The sequence below is a fragment of the Colletes latitarsis genome, chromosome 13, assembly GCF_051014445.1.
Source record: "Colletes latitarsis isolate SP2378_abdomen chromosome 13, iyColLati1, whole genome shotgun sequence".
In the NCBI taxonomy this organism is placed as follows: Eukaryota; Metazoa; Arthropoda; class Insecta; order Hymenoptera; family Colletidae; genus Colletes; species Colletes latitarsis.
In genome coordinates, this window is record NC_135146.1 from 15041812 (window position 1) to 15060024 (window position 18213).

Consider the following 18213-nt stretch of genomic DNA (forward strand, 5'->3'; position numbering starts at 1 on the left):
ATTACCGTAAAATTAGGTAGCACTGAGTTTAAAAAAAATTTTTATTTTGTCCCTTATTAATTGTAGATTACACTTTCAGAGCGTATTTCCTTGGAGGGAAGGCAGATCGTTTGCGAATCTCTTTCAGTGTCTTTCTGGTGGCCTGGTAAGGTGTTAGAGCCCTTCTTAGGGCTCTTGTTTTCTTTGGCCTCAAATCCAGAGGCTTATACTTTTTGTTCTTATACAACAGACGCAAGTTCTCCTTTTGCTTTTGGTGCATGATTATGTAGACCCTAGCTATTGCCTTCCTCACTACACGGCTAAAGTACACAAAATTTACAAATTAGTACAAACAAACGAGAAACAAAGATTCAAAAATCAATAATTAGGTTAATTGCATTCTGTATGTTATTAAAGGAAGCTAGAATTCTAAGTAGTAAACAAAAAAAATAATAAGATAAACTTTCAATGCACTTTGAATTCTTCAATTTTTACTTGTACATGGTTATTATTTAATTCTTACAATTTCAATGAAATACTTGAGACAGAAAACTTGACTTTTGCTTTAGCATCTAGACCAAAAGATCTTATTGTAAATTTGAAACACTTTTGTTTCTAAATTGATTTTTCTTGACTTTCAGTCGTAACATTTTACTTTAAACATTGACTATAGAAGATATACACATACATATACATGCAAGTACAAATATGTATATGTATAAAGACTAAATTTTGTTCGCTGCTGGTGATTCCAATCAGAGTCAGTTGATAGCGATTATCCTGAATAATGAATAAAAACTTAAACAGTATGAATATAAAAATGGCTCTGATCAGTGTCAGTGGTGCATGGCATTTGTCTGCAATAAATGTGGTAAATGACTGGATATCTACAACAATTTTTTCAATATCTCCATGTTTATAAAATCTAACACGGCTCTAATTTGTTTACTAACTGTGTTTAACATGAACGTATGAAAGTTCTGATTTGAAATGTGTAACAGTCCACGAGTTGATGATATATATCGGTAAACGAACAAGTTTCAAAATTGATACATACATCTTCGAAAGCTTGGAAGCAGCTCCCCCGGTGACCTTGGCGACACGAAGATTTGTCAGCTCCATTTTGAGCTCCTCCAGCTGCTTCAACAACTCTTTTTTATCCTTCGTCCGCAATTCGGTACACTTAACCTTACCCTGAAATAGCAATCACAATATTCTCCATGACACTTTTCAAACACATTCAATATTTTCAAAGATTTAATTATTATCGCCAATAGAAACATTTCAACATTTTTGAATGATATCATTCTTTAAGCTGGAATATTTTGAACGTCATTCAAATAACAAAATTTTTTATTAGTACTTTGAACGTTAAGTTTAAAGTGAAAATAAAGGTTATGTTTTCATGGTTGTGTCGTTTTCCACGCCATTATTGAAAATAAAAATATATGGATATTTGGGTTCACAGTGGGGTCGAGATAATTATAATTAAAATTTTAAAAGACGATCGACAATGATGATTTAAATAGAAATGGATTTTCACTAGACCACTAACCATCTTGCGCGTATTCTTCTTCAACAGGAAAAGAATCAAGGGACAAAGCCACGAATCAACGACACGTGTACGTATGTGACTCTATAATACGAAAGTAAACGTTTACGCCATCTGGTAACTAAATTAAGAACATTCGTTGCGTATTTGTACCAATGAAAACAATTTTAGAAAACCTTTCGAAACGAGGCTACAAAAAAGTTGGACATTGAACTAAATGAGATGAGACAGTGTACATTTCAATGTGTGCAATTTATCTAATTGTTTTAGTTCCTTCTTACTCTTAAACGTCTTCCTTGTTAGCATCTCGCATTCTCTCGGTACTTCCAAATGGCACCACTATTTCTTACCAACTATTAAATATATTAAAGGACTAACTATAGAATTAAGCCCTAAAAGTTCATCAATTAATCCCAAGAAAAGAGTAATTAGTAAATTATCGACCAGTAGTTGATTAAACAAAGTGATTTATTATAATGGCGGGAAAATATCTATTATACCGCCATTTACGGCAGAACGCCCAAGTTTGTCGAGAAATAGTTCGTTTCTTCCAACGCTGGATGTCGCTTCCAATACAATAGATCGAAAATGATCTTTTCTTTATTTATTTATTTATTAACAACAGTTAAGTCTCTCTTAGGGGTAAAACTGCAATTAAAAATTTAGATTTTTTAATTGCAGTTATGTGTACATTTCTGAAAGTATTACTATGTACTTGAATTTTTATGGTTATGTCTAGGTTAAATTGGATGTTTCTGATTGAGTAAAAATGCATCAATGATAAGAAGCGCCTTAATTTTCGGTTTTTTGTAATAAAACACTTTTTTTAATCAACTACTGGTCGATAATTTACTAATTACTCTTTTCTTGGGATTAATTGATGAACTTTTAGGGCTTAATTCTATAGTATAGACTCTTGACAATATTCAAGAATACCTTTTGAAACCACTCTATACGTTATTAAATAGTTATTAACCAATATCCGAAGGCGGAACGAAAAAGCTCATGATATTTGTCTTGTCTCTTGAATCAATGAGGAGTTCTCGGTGCACCGAAGAGTTCGTCTGGCATCACTGTGGCTGTTCTTCTGGCAAAAAGTTTTGTTATTGTTTCACAAATTATACTACCATCAATTATTAAATCTTAAATTATATATAAAGTAATGTACATTTAAACTAATTTAACTGAATTGATCTCCGTCTGCATAAAAATAGTCTAAAAATCGCCATACAGCCACGTGAAAACCAACTTAACGAGGATTAACGTCGATTCTATAATTTAGAATAGAAGAAGATTTTGGAGAACAATACTTTCAATTGGAACAACAATGCGATTAATAAAATAACTTTATGAGATTCGATGAAATTTGTCAGTGTAAAATGTTTCAAGAATACTAACTTATCGTAATTGATAAGTAATGTTACTGTATTTAGACGTATAATAAAACAAATAAACATTAATATTATTAGGCTAAATAACCTTGTCAATTCAATTGCTTAAAAATTAAAATTAAAAAAAAGAAAAAAAAAATATTGTTAACCTTAAATTTCCAATAATGAATGTCGACGAATCACAAAATTTTCAACATTTACTCCTGGAACAAGTTTTTTTGAAGGTAGATTTGAGTAAGAATAAAAGAATTACTTATTAGTTCAGAATTGCAAGGATTTCGATATTCAATCTTTGATGTATAGTGAATAAAATTAATTTTTCATATTCTGAATATTTTCATAAATATTCAATCTTCGTTCCATCATAAATTAAATTTATATTACATATTTAGAATCTAAATCCTACAATAAAAATGCACCTAAATAAAGTTGGAAATATTGTTAATGTTATAAATAACTTTTTTTAAGGGTATACAACAAAATGAACAGCTGTGCAAAACATGGACAGCTTACAGAAATGGTCATTTAAAAGTTTCTGAAGCATTACAAGCTTTTCAAAAGGATTTACATGTAAATTGCATGGTTCCGATTGGAAAGCGAGCGCTAATGAAAGGAAAGCTAATTCATACTAACGAGGTTTTAGTTTGCTTGGGCAATGGTTATTTTGTCAAGTACAGTGCTTTTGGAGCAGAAGCTTTGTGCAAACGAAGAATACAAGGTATCAATAAACTAATTAAATAAAATTGTACGATTGCAAATAGAATTTACGTAACAGTGATGTTTCATGTAGAAGCGGAGGAAACATTGAAAAACCTAGATGTGGAAAGAGATTTGTACGAAACTAGAATGACTATAAAGGGAAGTGATCTTTTTGGAGATTGTTCCAGCAGTGAAATTGTAGAACATTGGAACCAAGATCAAGTGGAAGAATGGAAAAGTAACGATCTTTTTTTAAGTTTTTCTTAATTTGGTATGTAAATTTTTGATTTGTTGCAGAGAAACACAGAGAAAGGGAGAGGGAGTACAATAAAAAATTGGCCAAACTCAGACAAGAGGAACAAAAGAAGATCCAAACGGAGGAAGATCTATTTCAAAGGCTCGATCAGCTGGAAATTGAGGAAGAACTGGCTGATGAATTTAACAGGTAATCTGTTTGTTACTGTTTAGGAGCGTAGTTAATAATAAATTGAATCTTCTTTAGAAATAAAAGGTTGAAAAGTGTGGAAACATAAGGAATGAGAATTACAAGCATTCGATACCACATTGATTATTTAAATATTCTATATTTGACTGAAAATTAAATAATTAGTAATTAACTTTCAGTCTACAATTTAAAAAAAGTTATATGTTACCCTTGTTTAATCTGAAATATTTTTGATTATAGACTGGAGGATGAAAGATATCAACTCCTTGGAGAGGAATCCTACAAAGAAGAAGAAGAAGAAGAAGAATCCTACGAAGAAGCTGAAAGTTCTTCAGAAAGTGAGAAGGAAGATTCTAAACAAAATGAGACATCTATTTCCAATTCTGAAAGGAATAAAAAAGAAATTGGACAATGCAAAGTGAAAAAAACAGTTTCGTTCGTGGATGAAGAAGATCTAGTAAATAAACAAGTTAAAAATACAATAAAAGGAAGGGAAGAAAGCGAGGACATAGAAGATTTGGAGGAAGATGTTCTTAAAATAGAATTTAGTCATTCTGGAAACAATGCTGTTACTAAATCGGACGACGATTCTATTAAAACACCTGCAGATATTTGTACAACATTTTTAAAAGCCAAATCTATTTTGAAGAGGTCTCCTAACGATGTTCCTGTTAAAATTGCTTCTCCTGATTATAGTACAGAAGAAGAAGAAGAAGAAGATGGCGAAGAAGCGTGTATGAAATGTTCTACTTACGAAACGGTAAGAATATTATCTATTTTTATTGAATTTTAGGTAGATCAACAGTATTTTTACATAAAGACATCTTTTAGTCGAAATAGTAATGCATAAAACTGTGATAGAAATATGTAATGTTAATTCAAAGTGGACATATTAAGGTAGAAAAACTATAAATTAAATAGAAAATGATAATACTTTTGCGATTTTTAGGTGGTGAAAGACATTAAAGAAAGAGATTTGTCTCTGAAAGTAGCAGCTTCGAGGGTAGATCAAGAAACTAGACCAGTGAGTAGATTTAAAAAAGAACGTAAATTAAAAATGTAGCAATTTAAACATGTTGTACAATTACTTTAATACCACTATCTTTTTTAATAAAAAATATTTTCTAACGAAATATTGTGTTTTGTTCCTATTTTTCATGCTGTGTCTAAGGAACTCGAAATAAAGTGTATGCTGTATAAGTGTATATGCTGAATCTAAATATGTATAAAGGAAACTTTGGTTTCCTTTAAAAAAATACCAAACAATCATCATGGATGACCAGAGTTAAAATTTATTTGGATTTATTTAAATCATCCACAGTTGGTTAGATGTTAGATAAGAGATTTAAAGAGAAGTGGTTCGTTTATAACATCCCTGATTCACTTTTAATCTCGATGGCCGACGATCGAAGAGGCTCGGTATGGCAAAAGTGACGAAATAACAAACATTTTGTTAGACTTGCAATGAGCGAAGCCTTTCTTAATTCATTATTCACATCGTGATGTTTCATAAGAAACTAGGTACATTAAACATCGTGCATAGACAAGAGATGACTGAAATCGTCCGAAGGATTGTTGCATAATGTCGGAATGAATTTAGAGCATGCTCCATTGAAGCTATGACGACCTTGTCCATCATGCTAGCTCGGGGAAGATTATCAGATTGCTTTCAGCCATCAAGAAAGTACTGGAAGAGACTCATTGTCAGTACCATTGTGCAATAATAATCCTCCAGTTAGAAATTTAGTTTAATTCGTGTTACGTCACGAATGTTCGTGTTCGCATTGTTTGTTTTAATTAAACAATTTTTTATTTTCTCTCATTTCTAAAGTGAATTCCCATCTTCGATAATAGTTATTTGATAACGAAATTTACTTTTAAAGGGGTATTTTAAGATTGAAAAGTCGATAATTAACACTTTTAACAATTTTTTAAATTATTTATTCTTTTCTTTTATTTTAATACCTGGTATAGAACTATAGTGAAACCCATCTCACTTAGGAAAGAATCTTTTTAAAACGCGTAGAATGGCCGAAATCATGGAAATGATAACAGAATGTTTTTTTGGTGTCCCATGCCAAAACCAAGTAGACATGGTGGTTAATTAAGCAAATGGTTGTGCAGGGAGCAAGGTGTTTATCGCAACGCTGTAGCTTCCGTTCCGTTGACGTAACGGAGAGCAACAATCGGGGAAAGGTTACGAAAGGAATCGAAAGTGAGAATTCGCACAGTAAATAAACAATAAACCAGTCTTGATTAGGTCCCGTTTGACTCGTTGATTCAGGAGATTAGATCGATGCCACGATTAGGCCCCCCATTGTCATAAACGAGATCAACGATTATTAATCACGTTCTACTCTGTAATCAGAGACCACTCTGTAATCTGACGAACCGTTCTCAGATCCTGCAAAATCAAATTCGACCATTGGGTATAACAAAGTTTTATCTATTTATCGATGGAATCTTGAAAGAATGTTCTTGTTAATTGTAAAAGATTGTTTTGTTGCGTCTTTAGATCTAACAAATTTTCTTCCAACAGGCATTACATTACAACAACAGTTCCATCTACTTAGAAGGTAATTCGAATCTAGCAAACACCGGATCTAGAATCCAGTTTTATCTCTATTGCACATTGCTTTTTATCTCTGGTAGTTTCGAGGTATGGGTACATACATGTAATTCCAACAGGATTACATGATCTACCGAAACTTTCAATTCGCCGAAACTCAGGATTATGCTTCGTAGATGGACAATGGTCCTTAATTAGGCCTCGATTGGCTAATTAGTAGACGAAATGCTCGAGGTGTCTCACGACGGTGAAGCAACTAGCTTTCTCCAGGGTGGAAGACGCGCTGCGCCTCTCCCGACCGCGTTACTCTCATACCGGCCCCGAAATCATGCTCCGGGGATTCGCTAAATAATGGGAAGCAATGTTTTCGCACACACGTACACGTTCACGTTCCTATGTGAACTAGAGTACACGCTGACAAAGTGGGAGATCCTACTCGGATCCAGGGTCCTCCTCCGAGTCTAGATCAGGTCCCAATCCAACACAGGAAATGAATCTTCGTAGGCGTACACCGAGCTAGCTCTCTATATATAAGCTATCTAGGAAGGAAAACCGTCAACCATAATTCAGCAATTCGTTAGACAGTTACTACCGGGGATATTTACTTGTTTCGAGTATGGATAGGATAGTGCGACAGGTAAACATGTTTTCATAAGTGTACTCGGGTGTATTTCGGTGCACAAGGTGCTTTCTTCCACGACACCATTATTAGAATATCTATGGTGATAGTTTTGCTTGCGTTGTTGGTTTGTGACCAGTGATTCCCCATGGAAACGTTTTTTCATTACGAGGGGGGGAAAATTCTACAACATAGTTGTAATTTTATAGTTTTAAATAGTGCATTTTATCGTGAATCGACTTGATACGGTTCGTGAGAAAATACTGCACAGTAAAATTAATTTCGATCCTATTCTAAACAAAACGATTCGAGTATAATGAATTGAAATATTACTGAAACCTTATTCTCCCGCTGATTGTTATTACCGTATTTCGTCCCGAATTTTAATTTCAGCGCTTGTAATACGTACAAACAAGTATTAAACAACATTTCCGTAGCGCGTCAATCAAATTTATTCAAAATGAAACGCGAATTATTAAGAAAAATCGACAGGGGGTAGGTGTCTAAATTTTTCGGCAAAAAAAAAAAAAAAAAAAAAAAAAAAAATCAAATCGTTTTAAAAAAATTATTTTCAGTTGCAGGGGTCAATTATAATCAGTTTTGGTCATTAGATATACCCCCGAATTCCTACGCACTTCCGAGAAAAAAATTCATCACCGAAAATATAATTTCTGGTCAGAAATGTTTGCTCAAAATTTCATGCGTACCTTTAAAACGTCATAACTCTTGAACGAATTGACGGATTTTAATGTTTAAAAAAGCAAACTACGCGTATTTTGATGGAGAATATGTACAAATTGCAAAAATATTCGAAAAGTTGACCCTTGACCCCAAAAAATGAGAAAAACCCCATAAAAATGGTCCAATTTTAAAACAGTCATAACTCCTACAATTGCGAATATATTTCAATGAAACTTTTTTCTGAAGTAGAGCTCGTGGGCACCTACAAAAAAGTATTAGACAACTTTTCCGTAGGGTGTCAAACAAAATGACTAAAAATGAAAAACGAATTCTTAAGAAAAATCGACAGGGGGTAGGTGCCTAAATTTTTCGGCGAAGAAAAAATTTTCCAAATCGTTCTAAAAAAATTATTATTAGTTGCGGGGGTCAATTATAATCATTTTTGGTCATTAGACATACTCCCGAATTCCTACGCACTTTCGAGAAAAAAATTCCTAATCGAAAATGTAATTTCTGGCCAGAAATGTCTGCCCGAATTTTCATGTGAATGTTTAAAACGTCATAACTTCTGAACGGATTGGACGACTTTAATGGTTCAAAATGCAAACAACGCGTATTCTGGTGAAGAATATTTCGAAATTCTGATAACGTGTGAAAAGTTGTTCCTTAACCCCGTAAAGTGAGAAAAATTAATCGAGAGGGGTAGGTGGTTAGATTGGTCGTAAGGTCTACTCGTATGCCACGTCTGTAATTCTATTCCTCGCTTTTATCACTTCATATGTCGGTATAGTTCAATTATCTGGCACATTTGATTTTCCAGCATTGCCCCAGTACCGAGTATGCCGGATAATAGTAATTTTACTGTATGTACGTATAATTTATTTCTAAACGGATCGGTAGATTGTTCAAGTATAGATGCATATGTATATCGATTACTATGGAATTTCTAACCCATTCCCGTTGAATTTACCTCGTTCCATAATTGTTCCGTAATCTTCCATACGTAACGATGTGTCCATCCCTTAAGGCAGTTAAACAGTACATCAATAGTAGTGTCGTAGAGTGTTCCAAGTATGTATGTTCGGTTCGAAGTGCAGTTCATCGGTTCATCGGTTGGGACACGATGCACGGGGTACGGTAGTAGGCTGTTGAATAATTTCATTATGTAAGTGTATCTACTTGCTTGCGTGCACTCGTCTCTGTTAATTCACTACGCTGCTGGTTTACACGCGAGAATATAAATAACAAACAACACGAACATTTCGCAAGAGGGTACAGCACAACTATTCTTACGTGTTAAATGACACGATCATCCACGCTATACTAATTGTTGCGTGCCTGGAGCATTATCGTTAATAATTGGAAATTTTTCACAATTGCAATTGGGAGAGATTGCTCGTTAACGGTACAAGTATCAATATTTGTTCTGCACGATTGCACAGAATGCACGGAAAACATGTAAAGCGTGTCGGTCGAATTTGTAAAATGAAAAGTGTTGATCGTCTCAATTGTAAATACATACTACTAACTGTACCTATGATCCGTTCCTTCTGTTCGTATTTGCGTTTTAATCTGGCACTGATTTCGAACGGTACCAGTGATGCAATCTTCGTGGAACGTTCTCACGAAGCAAATGGTAGGAAAACAGTTTTATTTCTCGCCTACGCAACGGCGAGCTACTTCTGATCATCTCGTGTATGCCTGGGAATCTATGTTCCATCTTTTGCTTCCACTGTTGCTTTAACGACTTTTAGCAGTAATTTCGACAACACTTTTCTAATTGTATGCCCATGGTTATTTTCAATGGTCGGACATCGCTATTCACGTTCCATTCGTAGAAAATTTCCTGCAACTTTAATGAAAAATTTAGTGAATCTTAAGTAAAATTGATACGTTTAATTTTAATAAATATTAAAAGAGACTTTAATTTTCAGGTATCGCTAGCGTTGGTGATTAGTATGGGAATAGTGTATTGCGAGCCTCCATTGAGCAGTCAATATGGTGTGCCAGGAAATTATGCTGGCAACAATAACAACCAGGGCTCGTCTAGTGGAGGAAGCGGCTTCGGTAATCATCATTATGATAATGGAAACGACAACGATTATGTTGATCAGGTCAGTAATTGTGCTTAACTCTTAGTTAGTATCTCGCGATTACACGTTTAAGACATTTAAATTCCACTTTGTTTTATGCTATTTAACAATAAAATTTCGTACAACTTTTAACGAAATAAGACTTCTTCGATCATCCATTTTCGTCATATCGTTTCATAGTAAATTGATGCGAATAGATCTGGGTTACCTGCAGTTTCTACAAGTAACATTGAACTTTACAATCTAATTACGTAAATATAGAACGGATCGATCGATCATTGGCTTCGATTATGCTTTGTACTTTTAATGGCATGGGATCTACATTGGTTCGATCGTGAAACAACACGTATAAAATAGGTAATGATCGTTGAATTTTTCTACAGGGAAAACTATTTAATTTATACAAATTTGCAAAATTAATCCTGGTTCATTTCTGATCTACGCTAACAACAAGCTGCTTATTGAACGCCAGAAAATGGACTTGTCAAGCTTAATGTCGAAAGTTACTTGGTATTTTAAATAGATATGTATTGCAAACGTGAAAATTCTATTAGTCGATTTTCACGGCGCGAAGCTTTGAAACAGGGTTGAGGATCGTTTAAAAACGAGACCATTTTCCAGTGTCCACGGCTTAGATCGTTTCCTACTATTATTAAGCAAATTTCTAAGGAAATTTCTAAGCCTGAAGCACCCTATAACTCGGTTGCGACACGCACCAGTAAACCACTCCTTTACCGTTGCAACGCTGACGAAACCTTAATGCGCTCACCTACAATGTAAAGAAGCAGTTGGAAAGATGGTAAAGCATTTTAACGTTCGAAATAGCCTATAACGCAAGATAATTATTTATTTTTTTATCTATATCGATTTATACATCATTTGTAGGGAAAAGTCTTTCGACACCTTGACTTGAATTGTTATTATCAAAGTTTACACCAATTTTTGCATACGGTTGGGAATAAAAATTTCTCTATTGTAGTAATTGATTAAAATTATCGGACGGTCGTGGTCTGGTTTCCGATGATTGGCAACAACAGTATTTCGTAGTTGGTGAACGCCGTGAGCGACCGTGGCACTTTTCCGACGCGAGAGATTGATGATTTAGGGAGATGAGAGGGAAGAGTATGAAATACTGTTGCAATAGTGGAACGAAGTAGCCCGATTTTCATAGACGGGGGTATAGAGGATGCACGGGGAGCACGTGGCCGAGAGGAATCTACTTTTCAGCGAACGCATCTGTCACGTATGAAATCAGGAATGCTGGACGCCGCGCCGCGCCGCGCCGCAACTTTCCAAGGATCGTAATAGAGGCCTCGCGTGCCCTCGATAATATAGAAAAAGACAGTCGGTGTTTAGAAAACTAGTCTTTAGAATAAGGGTAAAGTTATTCTATTGGATTTGCAGAAAAAGATCTCCTATTTGATAAAAACTGTTCCCGAAGTACATGTAAATGATGATGCAATTTAATCAATCGAACTTGTTGAAACAGAAAAAGCTGTCCGTGACACGCATCCAAGATCAGGAAACCGCATGGACCCCGTGTCCCTAAATGCAACACATTCGTACGTGGCGTAAATCCGCATCGTGATGCAAGAATATTAATAGGATGAACCGCGACCGCGAGCATAGTCCACGGTAAATCGTTAGTGCCGATTAGCTAATCGATCTCGAGAATCTAAACGGGTCGGTTATAAGCGAATCTGCCCTCAAATATTCTCAAAGAAAACTGTACGAGTTTTTCTTACAACTTTGGAGAAATTGTTATAGGTTGAAACTGAAATATTATTTTCTCCAACACTTGAAAGAAATGAAAGAAATGTTGTAAAAAATGGTTTCCAGCCGATGTCGTATGAGTTTGGTTACGCGGTGAAGGATCAGGCAACCGGAAACGACTTTGGTAGACGAGAAACCAGCGACGGCGAAACCGTTCGAGGGGAATACAGAGTACAACTGCCCGATGGAAGGACGCAAATAGTGACTTATACCGCTGATTGGAGAACGGGTTTTCACGCAGACGTTAGGTACGAGGGCACCGCAACCTATCCTGATCAGTACAACACGCAGAACAATGCTAACAACAACCCTACCGACCAACGGTTTGGTCTCCAGGGAAACAATATTGCCGCTGGATACAATGGAGGTCGGGGTATTTATCTATCACTTTATCGACTTTTTAAAACAACTAGATTACTATTTTATCCGAATTAACTTTCCTATACTTTGTCGTTTAAGGGAACAATGGAGGATACAATTATCAACCCCCGAATGGAAATTACAACAATGGAAACAACAATTATCAGTTCGGCTCCAATTCTCTGGATAACAATTACAACAATTTTGGAGCTCGGAACGGTTACGACACGCGAGTACCATCGGCCATGTACGGACCAGCGTTCCATTGATCTTTAGTTTAGTTTACTATTTCAATTGCAAGTAGGATAAGAAACATCCTGTAAACACTACTTATTTTCTAATAAAGCTATTTTTTATACCTATATAGTCGATAATTGTCACATTACTGTCTCCTCTGACAAACAAAGATATTGTTCCTTCAATGTGATTATACATAGAGGAGAAAATATGTATGCAGCGATCGTGCCTAGTATAGGTACCATATACATACGATACAATAGATGTAGATATGTAGATATGTACATAGAAAAGTCTTCCGCATCGCAATGATTATGCAATCGGCGTTTATCCCCGATTACGGAGTACATATTACTCGCGTAAAAACGCTCGTGAATCCTTCATTCCTACCCCTCGGAACTCTGTTTTGCGCGTGTGTGTCAGCAGTAATTAGTGATAATTATGTCGGGATTAATTAGGCACTACCCGGGTATCGGGTTCTAACGCAACCTGCCCGGTTACGAAATCAGATTAAGAAATGAATTAGCACCGGCAGTCGTAAACACCGGGGCCGAAGGGGAATAATTATAATAAATTGACGGTACCATACTCGCGCGCAAACGTGCCCAACCAATGCGAGATATATCTACCTATATGTATGTATCTTTGCGCAATGGCTGATTAATGGGACGATCGATCGCCGATACTAGAATCCTATCGCGAGAGATTTAGAGAGGCGGCAGGGGCCACGCGCCCGACATTCTGGGAGCTTGACACTGAACTGAGTTAGGTCGGGGGGTAGTTGTGGATTAGGGCTAACCGCCGTATCATTCTCCTTTCGAAACTTAATCTTTTATTCCTTTAAATAAACCATTTACTTTTTTCGACTATATTGTCATTTTTTTTATTTTTTAGTTTAATTTAACCAGAATTATTCCTAATTTTATTCACGAATAGCGAGTAAAATTATTAGATTCGCTCGAAAATTAACTTTTATCCACGGTTATACTCGCTTGAACGTTAATTAAGTTTAGTTAAGGAATAAATGTAAAAAAAAAATCTTCTATTCGTTATTCGCAAATAAAGGTTGCCTGTCTGACTCTGGCCAGCATTCAGGATTATATCAATGACCGTTGCAATTACTTAAACTCTAGTTTAACGCAAGTATTACGCCTACTAGTTAACGTCATAATACTTGTCGTTTAATCGATGAGTTGTTAGTTTTTATGGATCATTTTAAAAGTTTACAATGCATTTTGCATACCATCGCGTGTCTCTCCTACACTCAACTGTCCCCGGTTGAGATATTACTTTATTTCTCGACTAATAATAGTTGGATTCGATTTTGTAACATAGGTGGTAATACGTTACGTCATCCTCTTTTTTCCCCCATCGATTTCAAGACGAACAAATTACGTATAATTTTCTCCCCACCGAAAGGACAAGTTATTTCAACCATAATCGCTCCGAGAACTCTATAGGAAATTCTAATAATCCTAATTTTAATACTTCTCGACTAATTGTAGTTTCCACTATAACACTTTTCTACAGTTTTCTTGAGCAGAAAAAAGAAAAAAACCCACGAATAACAAAAATGTTATATCGATGTGCAGGAAATTGGATCAAGTTTGTTGCGTTGACAATTTTCTAGCTGAACAATTTCGGAGAATCACTATACCGGAACAGTGGTGTAGAAATAGCGTTATAGAGGAAAACTAACGGTTCGAGCATGTTATATAACCGATGGAGGGTAGTCTTAAGTATGTTTGACGCGTAGATATGCGTCGGATGAGCTCTCCTGCTAATCCTTTATCTTCTGCCTCCGCTCGTTCAATCACTCGCCGAGCCTATTTCTTCATCCACCTTTCATTCGTATTACAAGTTAGTAATTGGTTCAGCACATTCGAGCACCGAGATTTCAATCTTCGGACTGAGGAATTTTTCAACGTCCACATAGAAACTCAAAAGAAATTTCGCAAAGTTAACGAACACGACTTCCTTCGATGTTTTATTTTAATAACCAACGTAATATATTCTTCCAGAGCTTCCTGTGGACTTAAAACGGGGTCAGATGTTGAGATTACCGACACACATGCACAGAGTTCAAAGTTATAGCCACATAAAGATTATAAATATTTTGGAAATTTAAAAACCCTCAAATTAATTTGATTTTAAACAAATATTTTAGTTAATTATTTAAAAATTAGTTTATAGAATATTTAGAAGAATCGATGATAAATCTCTATCAAGTTTATAAAATGATGGCGATGATTGAAACTCAAATTGAAAATTTCAATAGAGAAACAGATAGAGAATGGTAAATTACCATTTGTCAAGACTCTTTGAATCGAGAGAATTTCGAGAGAATTTCGAGATAATTGCGAGATAAAAGTGGTAATTCCACTTGATTCCAAACATCAGTCAATAAAACAATTTTCTAACAAGTGAAATTATCGTTCCCATCTTTCGAGATGCCTTATTTCCTTCACTTGGAAATATCTGAGCTAAATTTTCCAACATTTCCATTGATTTTTTTTTCATTTAATTTTGATAAATCAGGGATTCGTTACGCTAGTTGAAAATAAAATTGCAAAAGGAAAGCAGAGTGATCACCTGAGGATGTTGTCGATTCGAAGGATAGTCGTATGAATCCGGGCACCAAATAGTCACGTGCGTAGATCCAATTAAAATTTAAAGCTGTTTTAGTGATGAACGGGATGATGCCTCTTCTTCTCTATGATGCATCACCGAGTGAAGGGAAGATGGGCTCCTCTCCACCTCCCACACCCACAGACGGTCATTCTAATACGCTGGTTAATACGTGGATATGCACCACTAAGGATAAACTGTAACAAAGGGTCGGTACGGTATATAAACTCTGCCTGTGGATCATCTTCTCTAGTTCGCTCCGCATCTTCGGTCATAACAGCAATATGAATTACCACCAGGTAGGCTATCCTCCATGGTTATGGTTCCAACTAACCGCAAGGCTAACGTGTCGACAATGGTTTCCGGGTTTCTCCTTAAATTCATTCCCCTACGATGTTAACACCACTTATTACAATCTTTTATTTTCTTCTAATCTGAAATTGAAATTCTCTATTTAAACCATTCCCGATCTACTATACGAATACTTGGCCAATTTTAAATGTTAAAATATCTTATAGATTGGATTCAAATCTATAGAACGATTCGACTAATATCAATACTTTGATTCGTCACTCTATACATATACAATACTGGCTCTATTCCGTTTAAAATTTAAATGCTCTTACATTTTAATCATTCGCCGCAACGTCTTCGTTTAAACATTCTGTACGAGTATTTTTTATGATACGAAATGAACACTTTGTCGTCGAAGGCATGTGCGCATAGATCTAGACTAAAACACTAGGGTAACCTTTTTGTTATTAATCATTTAGTAGCAACTATATCGTCACTACCAAAAATGGATTGATAACATTTTTGTTTAAAAAAATAGATAATTTTGCACAAGCGCGTACGTAAATATTAAATACGCGCAAGTTTCAGTATAAAATGATTCAGAATATTTATAAACAAGTATAAACTCGGAAAGTAGTCTGAAAGGGTTTGGAAAGCAACTTTGCCCGTTGTATGTTTTCAAAAGAATGTCCTTAAAGAGTAAAAAGACGCGAGGCAACTAGAAATCGTTCAGCAATCATCCTCGACTCCAGTAAGACATTAATTTCGACACACACGAATTACGGTCCGCGAATCATTGGCTTTCTATTTGACTATGGCATCAACGTAGCGGCGACTCTTTTCATTACTAACGACGTCCAGTTACGAAATTCATCCTAACGGACAAAACGAGGAGCGTGACTGAAACGCATCATCATCACCACTGTCTTTAGCTACTTGCGATCCGAAGAGGAAAATTCTGTTCGCTTTTAGCATGTTAAATTTACACTATCAACCACTAATACGCTATTAAGAGTATTGATAATTTACATATGTATGTATAGGATACCTATAATATTGGCCGCAACTATAGATCACAGATCCTATTATTCATTATATACTCTGTTTTAGTTTTACGTATTCCATTAATTTTCCAATACTCTATCGTATTTCTGATCCCTATATGAATATTTATACTAGCTACTCTATCTCAAGTTGTGCTTTTCATTTTTACTCTGACGCGTACCTCTACTCTCTATTTTATTTTATTCTCTGGCTAATTCTATGCTTCTATTTCCATTCGCTGTACCCTATTCGACGAGCCACTATTGTTACATTCAAGCATCCTCCGTTTGAAAAAGCAATTGTTAGAAAGCAGCAAATCGGTCGCATTACAGTTAACGGAAGTGCTGTTGGTGCTGTCGTGTCTCAGCAGTAATGCACTGGCTGGACTGCTGCCGGGTGGCGGCGCCGGTGGAAGTGGTTACCAGTACAACAGACCAGGTGGAAGTGGATTCGGCGGCCCAGGTGGATTCTCCGTGGACGTAGGCACTAGCAGGGGCAGTGAGTTCGCCGGTGGTTTCAGGGGGAGACCATCCGGGTCCTACGGATCACCAGGTAGCGGTGGTGACACCGGTGGTTTCGCCGGACGACCATCCACAACCTACGGAACTCCTGGACAATTTGGTGGTGGCGGTGGCGGTGGCGGTGGTGGTGGTGGATACCAGGATGGAGGTTACCAAGGTGGTTTCGGTGGTTTCAGTCGCGACAATGGAAGGGTAACTATTAATAGACAGAAATTTTAATTGAAAATCAGTGAAATAAATTTTCCGATCGATCAATCGAACGATTTATGTATAATTTTACAGCCTCAACCGTATAACTTCCAATACGAGGTGTACGATCCTCCAAGCGGCAATGATTACTCGCAACGCGAAAGTAGCGACGGTAACGTCGTCACCGGAGAATACAGAGTCCTGCTACCAGACTCGAGGACACAGATCGTTAAATATATGGCCGACGACGCGAATGGGTACACCGCGGACGTTCAGTATGAGGGTCAGGCCCAATTTTCTCGCGGGGGTGCTGGTGGATACCAAGGAGGTGGAGGTGGAGGTGGTGGTGGAGGGGGATACCAGGGTGGTCAGTAGAATTTTAATATTACTAAAGAAAGGTCAGACCAAGTTTCGACTCAAAACAACAAGTATGGATCATTTATATCCATCAACGACTATTTTGTTACCCAATCTTTATACTGTAGAGAGGTTTCGGAAAAATTCACCAATAAATGTTCGTAATAGGTTCTCGGAATACAAGGAATACATCCTCGTTAAATAAGCGAAGAAATATTTTCTACCAAATTAGAATCCTTGTAGATTCCTTTTATTAATAAATTTATGTTTTTTTTTTATTCTAGGTAGGGGAGGGGGATTCGGAGGAGATGGCGGCAGTAATCAGTATTTACCACCGCGATCCAATTATCGTTAATAACCGGCTAGATCGTGCATCACCATCAAAACGAGACACATCTCCCGAATACTGGACGACAACCGTCACGGACCTCCCTCGTTTACAGCTCTCTACTATTACACACTCAAATAATCTTACACCACAGAGTCACATGCACATTTACGTTAATAATCACCCACTGGTATTTATCTGTATATCTCGATTAGGATAATTTAACGTTTCGATACGCAAGTATACGCCCCCGCGTATTTATATCTATACGTTAACTTTGTACATGGTAATTTTTTTTTTTTTTTTATTATGAAACATACGCTTGTATCTTTCTGCTAAGCGATCGTCGAACCTATATACTTGTGTATGTATTTATGTCAGCTTGTAGTAAAACATAAATTAAATACTCTTTCTATTTAATTAAATGTGTTACAATTAAATGTCTACCTTGAAA

At 36.1% G+C, this 18213-nt stretch overlaps 4 protein-coding genes across 10 annotated transcripts; 3 read left to right on the forward strand and 1 right to left on the reverse strand.

The window, feature by feature from the left end:
* Positions 1-23: 23 nt before the first annotated feature.
* Rpl35 (ribosomal protein L35) lies at positions 24-9611 on the reverse strand. 3 transcript variants are annotated; one of them, XM_076780559.1, is made up of 4 exons: positions 9470-9611; positions 8906-9080; positions 1037-1173; positions 24-299 (listed from the first exon to the last, which is right to left on the reverse strand). In XM_076780559.1, exons 2-4 carry the CDS (start codon positions 9035-9037, stop codon positions 68-70), a joined length of 501 nt encoding a protein of 166 aa, XP_076636674.1. In that variant the 5' UTR covers positions 9038-9080; positions 9470-9611; the 3' UTR covers positions 24-67. The 3 variants fall into 3 exon arrangements, with proteins under 3 accessions (XP_076636674.1, XP_076636673.1, XP_076636675.1); XM_076780558.1 differs by lacking the exon at positions 9470-9611 and adding an exon at positions 9229-9263; XM_076780560.1 differs by lacking the exons at positions 8906-9080; positions 9470-9611 and adding an exon at positions 1535-1650.
* Uri (unconventional prefoldin RPB5 interactor) lies at positions 2632-5173 on the forward strand. 2 transcript variants are annotated; one of them, XM_076780541.1, is made up of 6 exons: positions 2632-3146; positions 3391-3640; positions 3713-3859; positions 3919-4066; positions 4307-4826; positions 5016-5173. In XM_076780541.1, exons 1-6 carry the CDS (start codon positions 3087-3089, stop codon positions 5127-5129), a joined length of 1239 nt encoding a protein of 412 aa, XP_076636656.1. In that variant the 5' UTR covers positions 2632-3086; the 3' UTR covers positions 5130-5173. The 2 variants fall into 2 exon arrangements, with proteins under 2 accessions (XP_076636656.1, XP_076636657.1); XM_076780542.1 differs by having other exon boundaries at positions 2633-3156.
* Positions 7041-12685, forward strand: LOC143349361 (uncharacterized). 4 transcript variants are annotated; one of them, XM_076780551.1, is made up of 4 exons: positions 7041-7272; positions 9870-10049; positions 11868-12174; positions 12261-12685. In XM_076780551.1, exons 1-4 carry the CDS (start codon positions 7252-7254, stop codon positions 12428-12430), a joined length of 678 nt encoding a protein of 225 aa, XP_076636666.1. In that variant the 5' UTR covers positions 7041-7251; the 3' UTR covers positions 12431-12685. The 4 variants fall into 4 exon arrangements, with proteins under 4 accessions (XP_076636666.1, XP_076636667.1, XP_076636668.1 ...); XM_076780552.1 differs by lacking the exon at positions 7041-7272 and adding an exon at positions 9010-9100; XM_076780553.1 differs by lacking the exon at positions 7041-7272 and adding an exon at positions 9169-9340.
* Positions 12686-15085: 2400 nt separating this feature from the next.
* On the forward strand, positions 15086-17706 carry LOC143349359 (uncharacterized). Its single transcript, XM_076780545.1, is given in 7 exon segments — positions 15086-15186; positions 15188-15260; positions 15262-15276; positions 15278-15325; positions 16697-17077; positions 17168-17472; positions 17600-17706. Coding segments are annotated over 6 exon segments (900 nt in total). The 3' UTR covers positions 17450-17472; positions 17600-17706.
* Positions 17707-18213: the final 507 nt, after the last annotated feature.

Excerpts from the sequence above, each read along its gene's own strand:
- LOC143349361 (XM_076780550.1), top strand. The coding sequence starts at position 9,536 with ATGCAATCTTCGTGGAACGTTCTCACGAAGCAAATG. Across the intron at positions 9,572-9,869 it reads ACGTTCTCACGAAGCAAATG|GTATCGCTAGCGTTGGTGAT; the intron begins GTAGGAAAACAG and ends TTTAATTTTCAG. Across the intron at positions 10,050-11,867 it reads ACAACGATTATGTTGATCAG|CCGATGTCGTATGAGTTTGG; the intron begins GTCAGTAATTGT and ends AATGGTTTCCAG.
- Rpl35 (XM_076780558.1), bottom strand. The coding sequence starts at position 9,248 with ATGATCGTGTCATTTAACAC. Across the intron at positions 9,081-9,228 it reads ATGATCGTGTCATTTAACAC|CCTACTACCGTACCCCGTGC; the intron begins GTAAGAATAGTT and ends ATTATTCAACAG. Across the intron at positions 300-1,036 it reads GCTTCCAAGCTTTCGAAGAT|CCGTGTAGTGAGGAAGGCAA; the intron begins GTATGTATCAAT and ends TGTGTACTTTAG.
- Uri (XM_076780541.1), top strand. The coding sequence starts at position 3,087 with ATGAATGTCGACGAATCACAAAATTTTCAACATTTACTCCTGGAACAA. Across the intron at positions 3,860-3,918 it reads TCAAGTGGAAGAATGGAAAA|AGAAACACAGAGAAAGGGAG; the intron begins GTAACGATCTTT and ends GATTTGTTGCAG. Across the intron at positions 4,827-5,015 it reads AATGTTCTACTTACGAAACG|GTGGTGAAAGACATTAAAGA; the intron begins GTAAGAATATTA and ends TGCGATTTTTAG.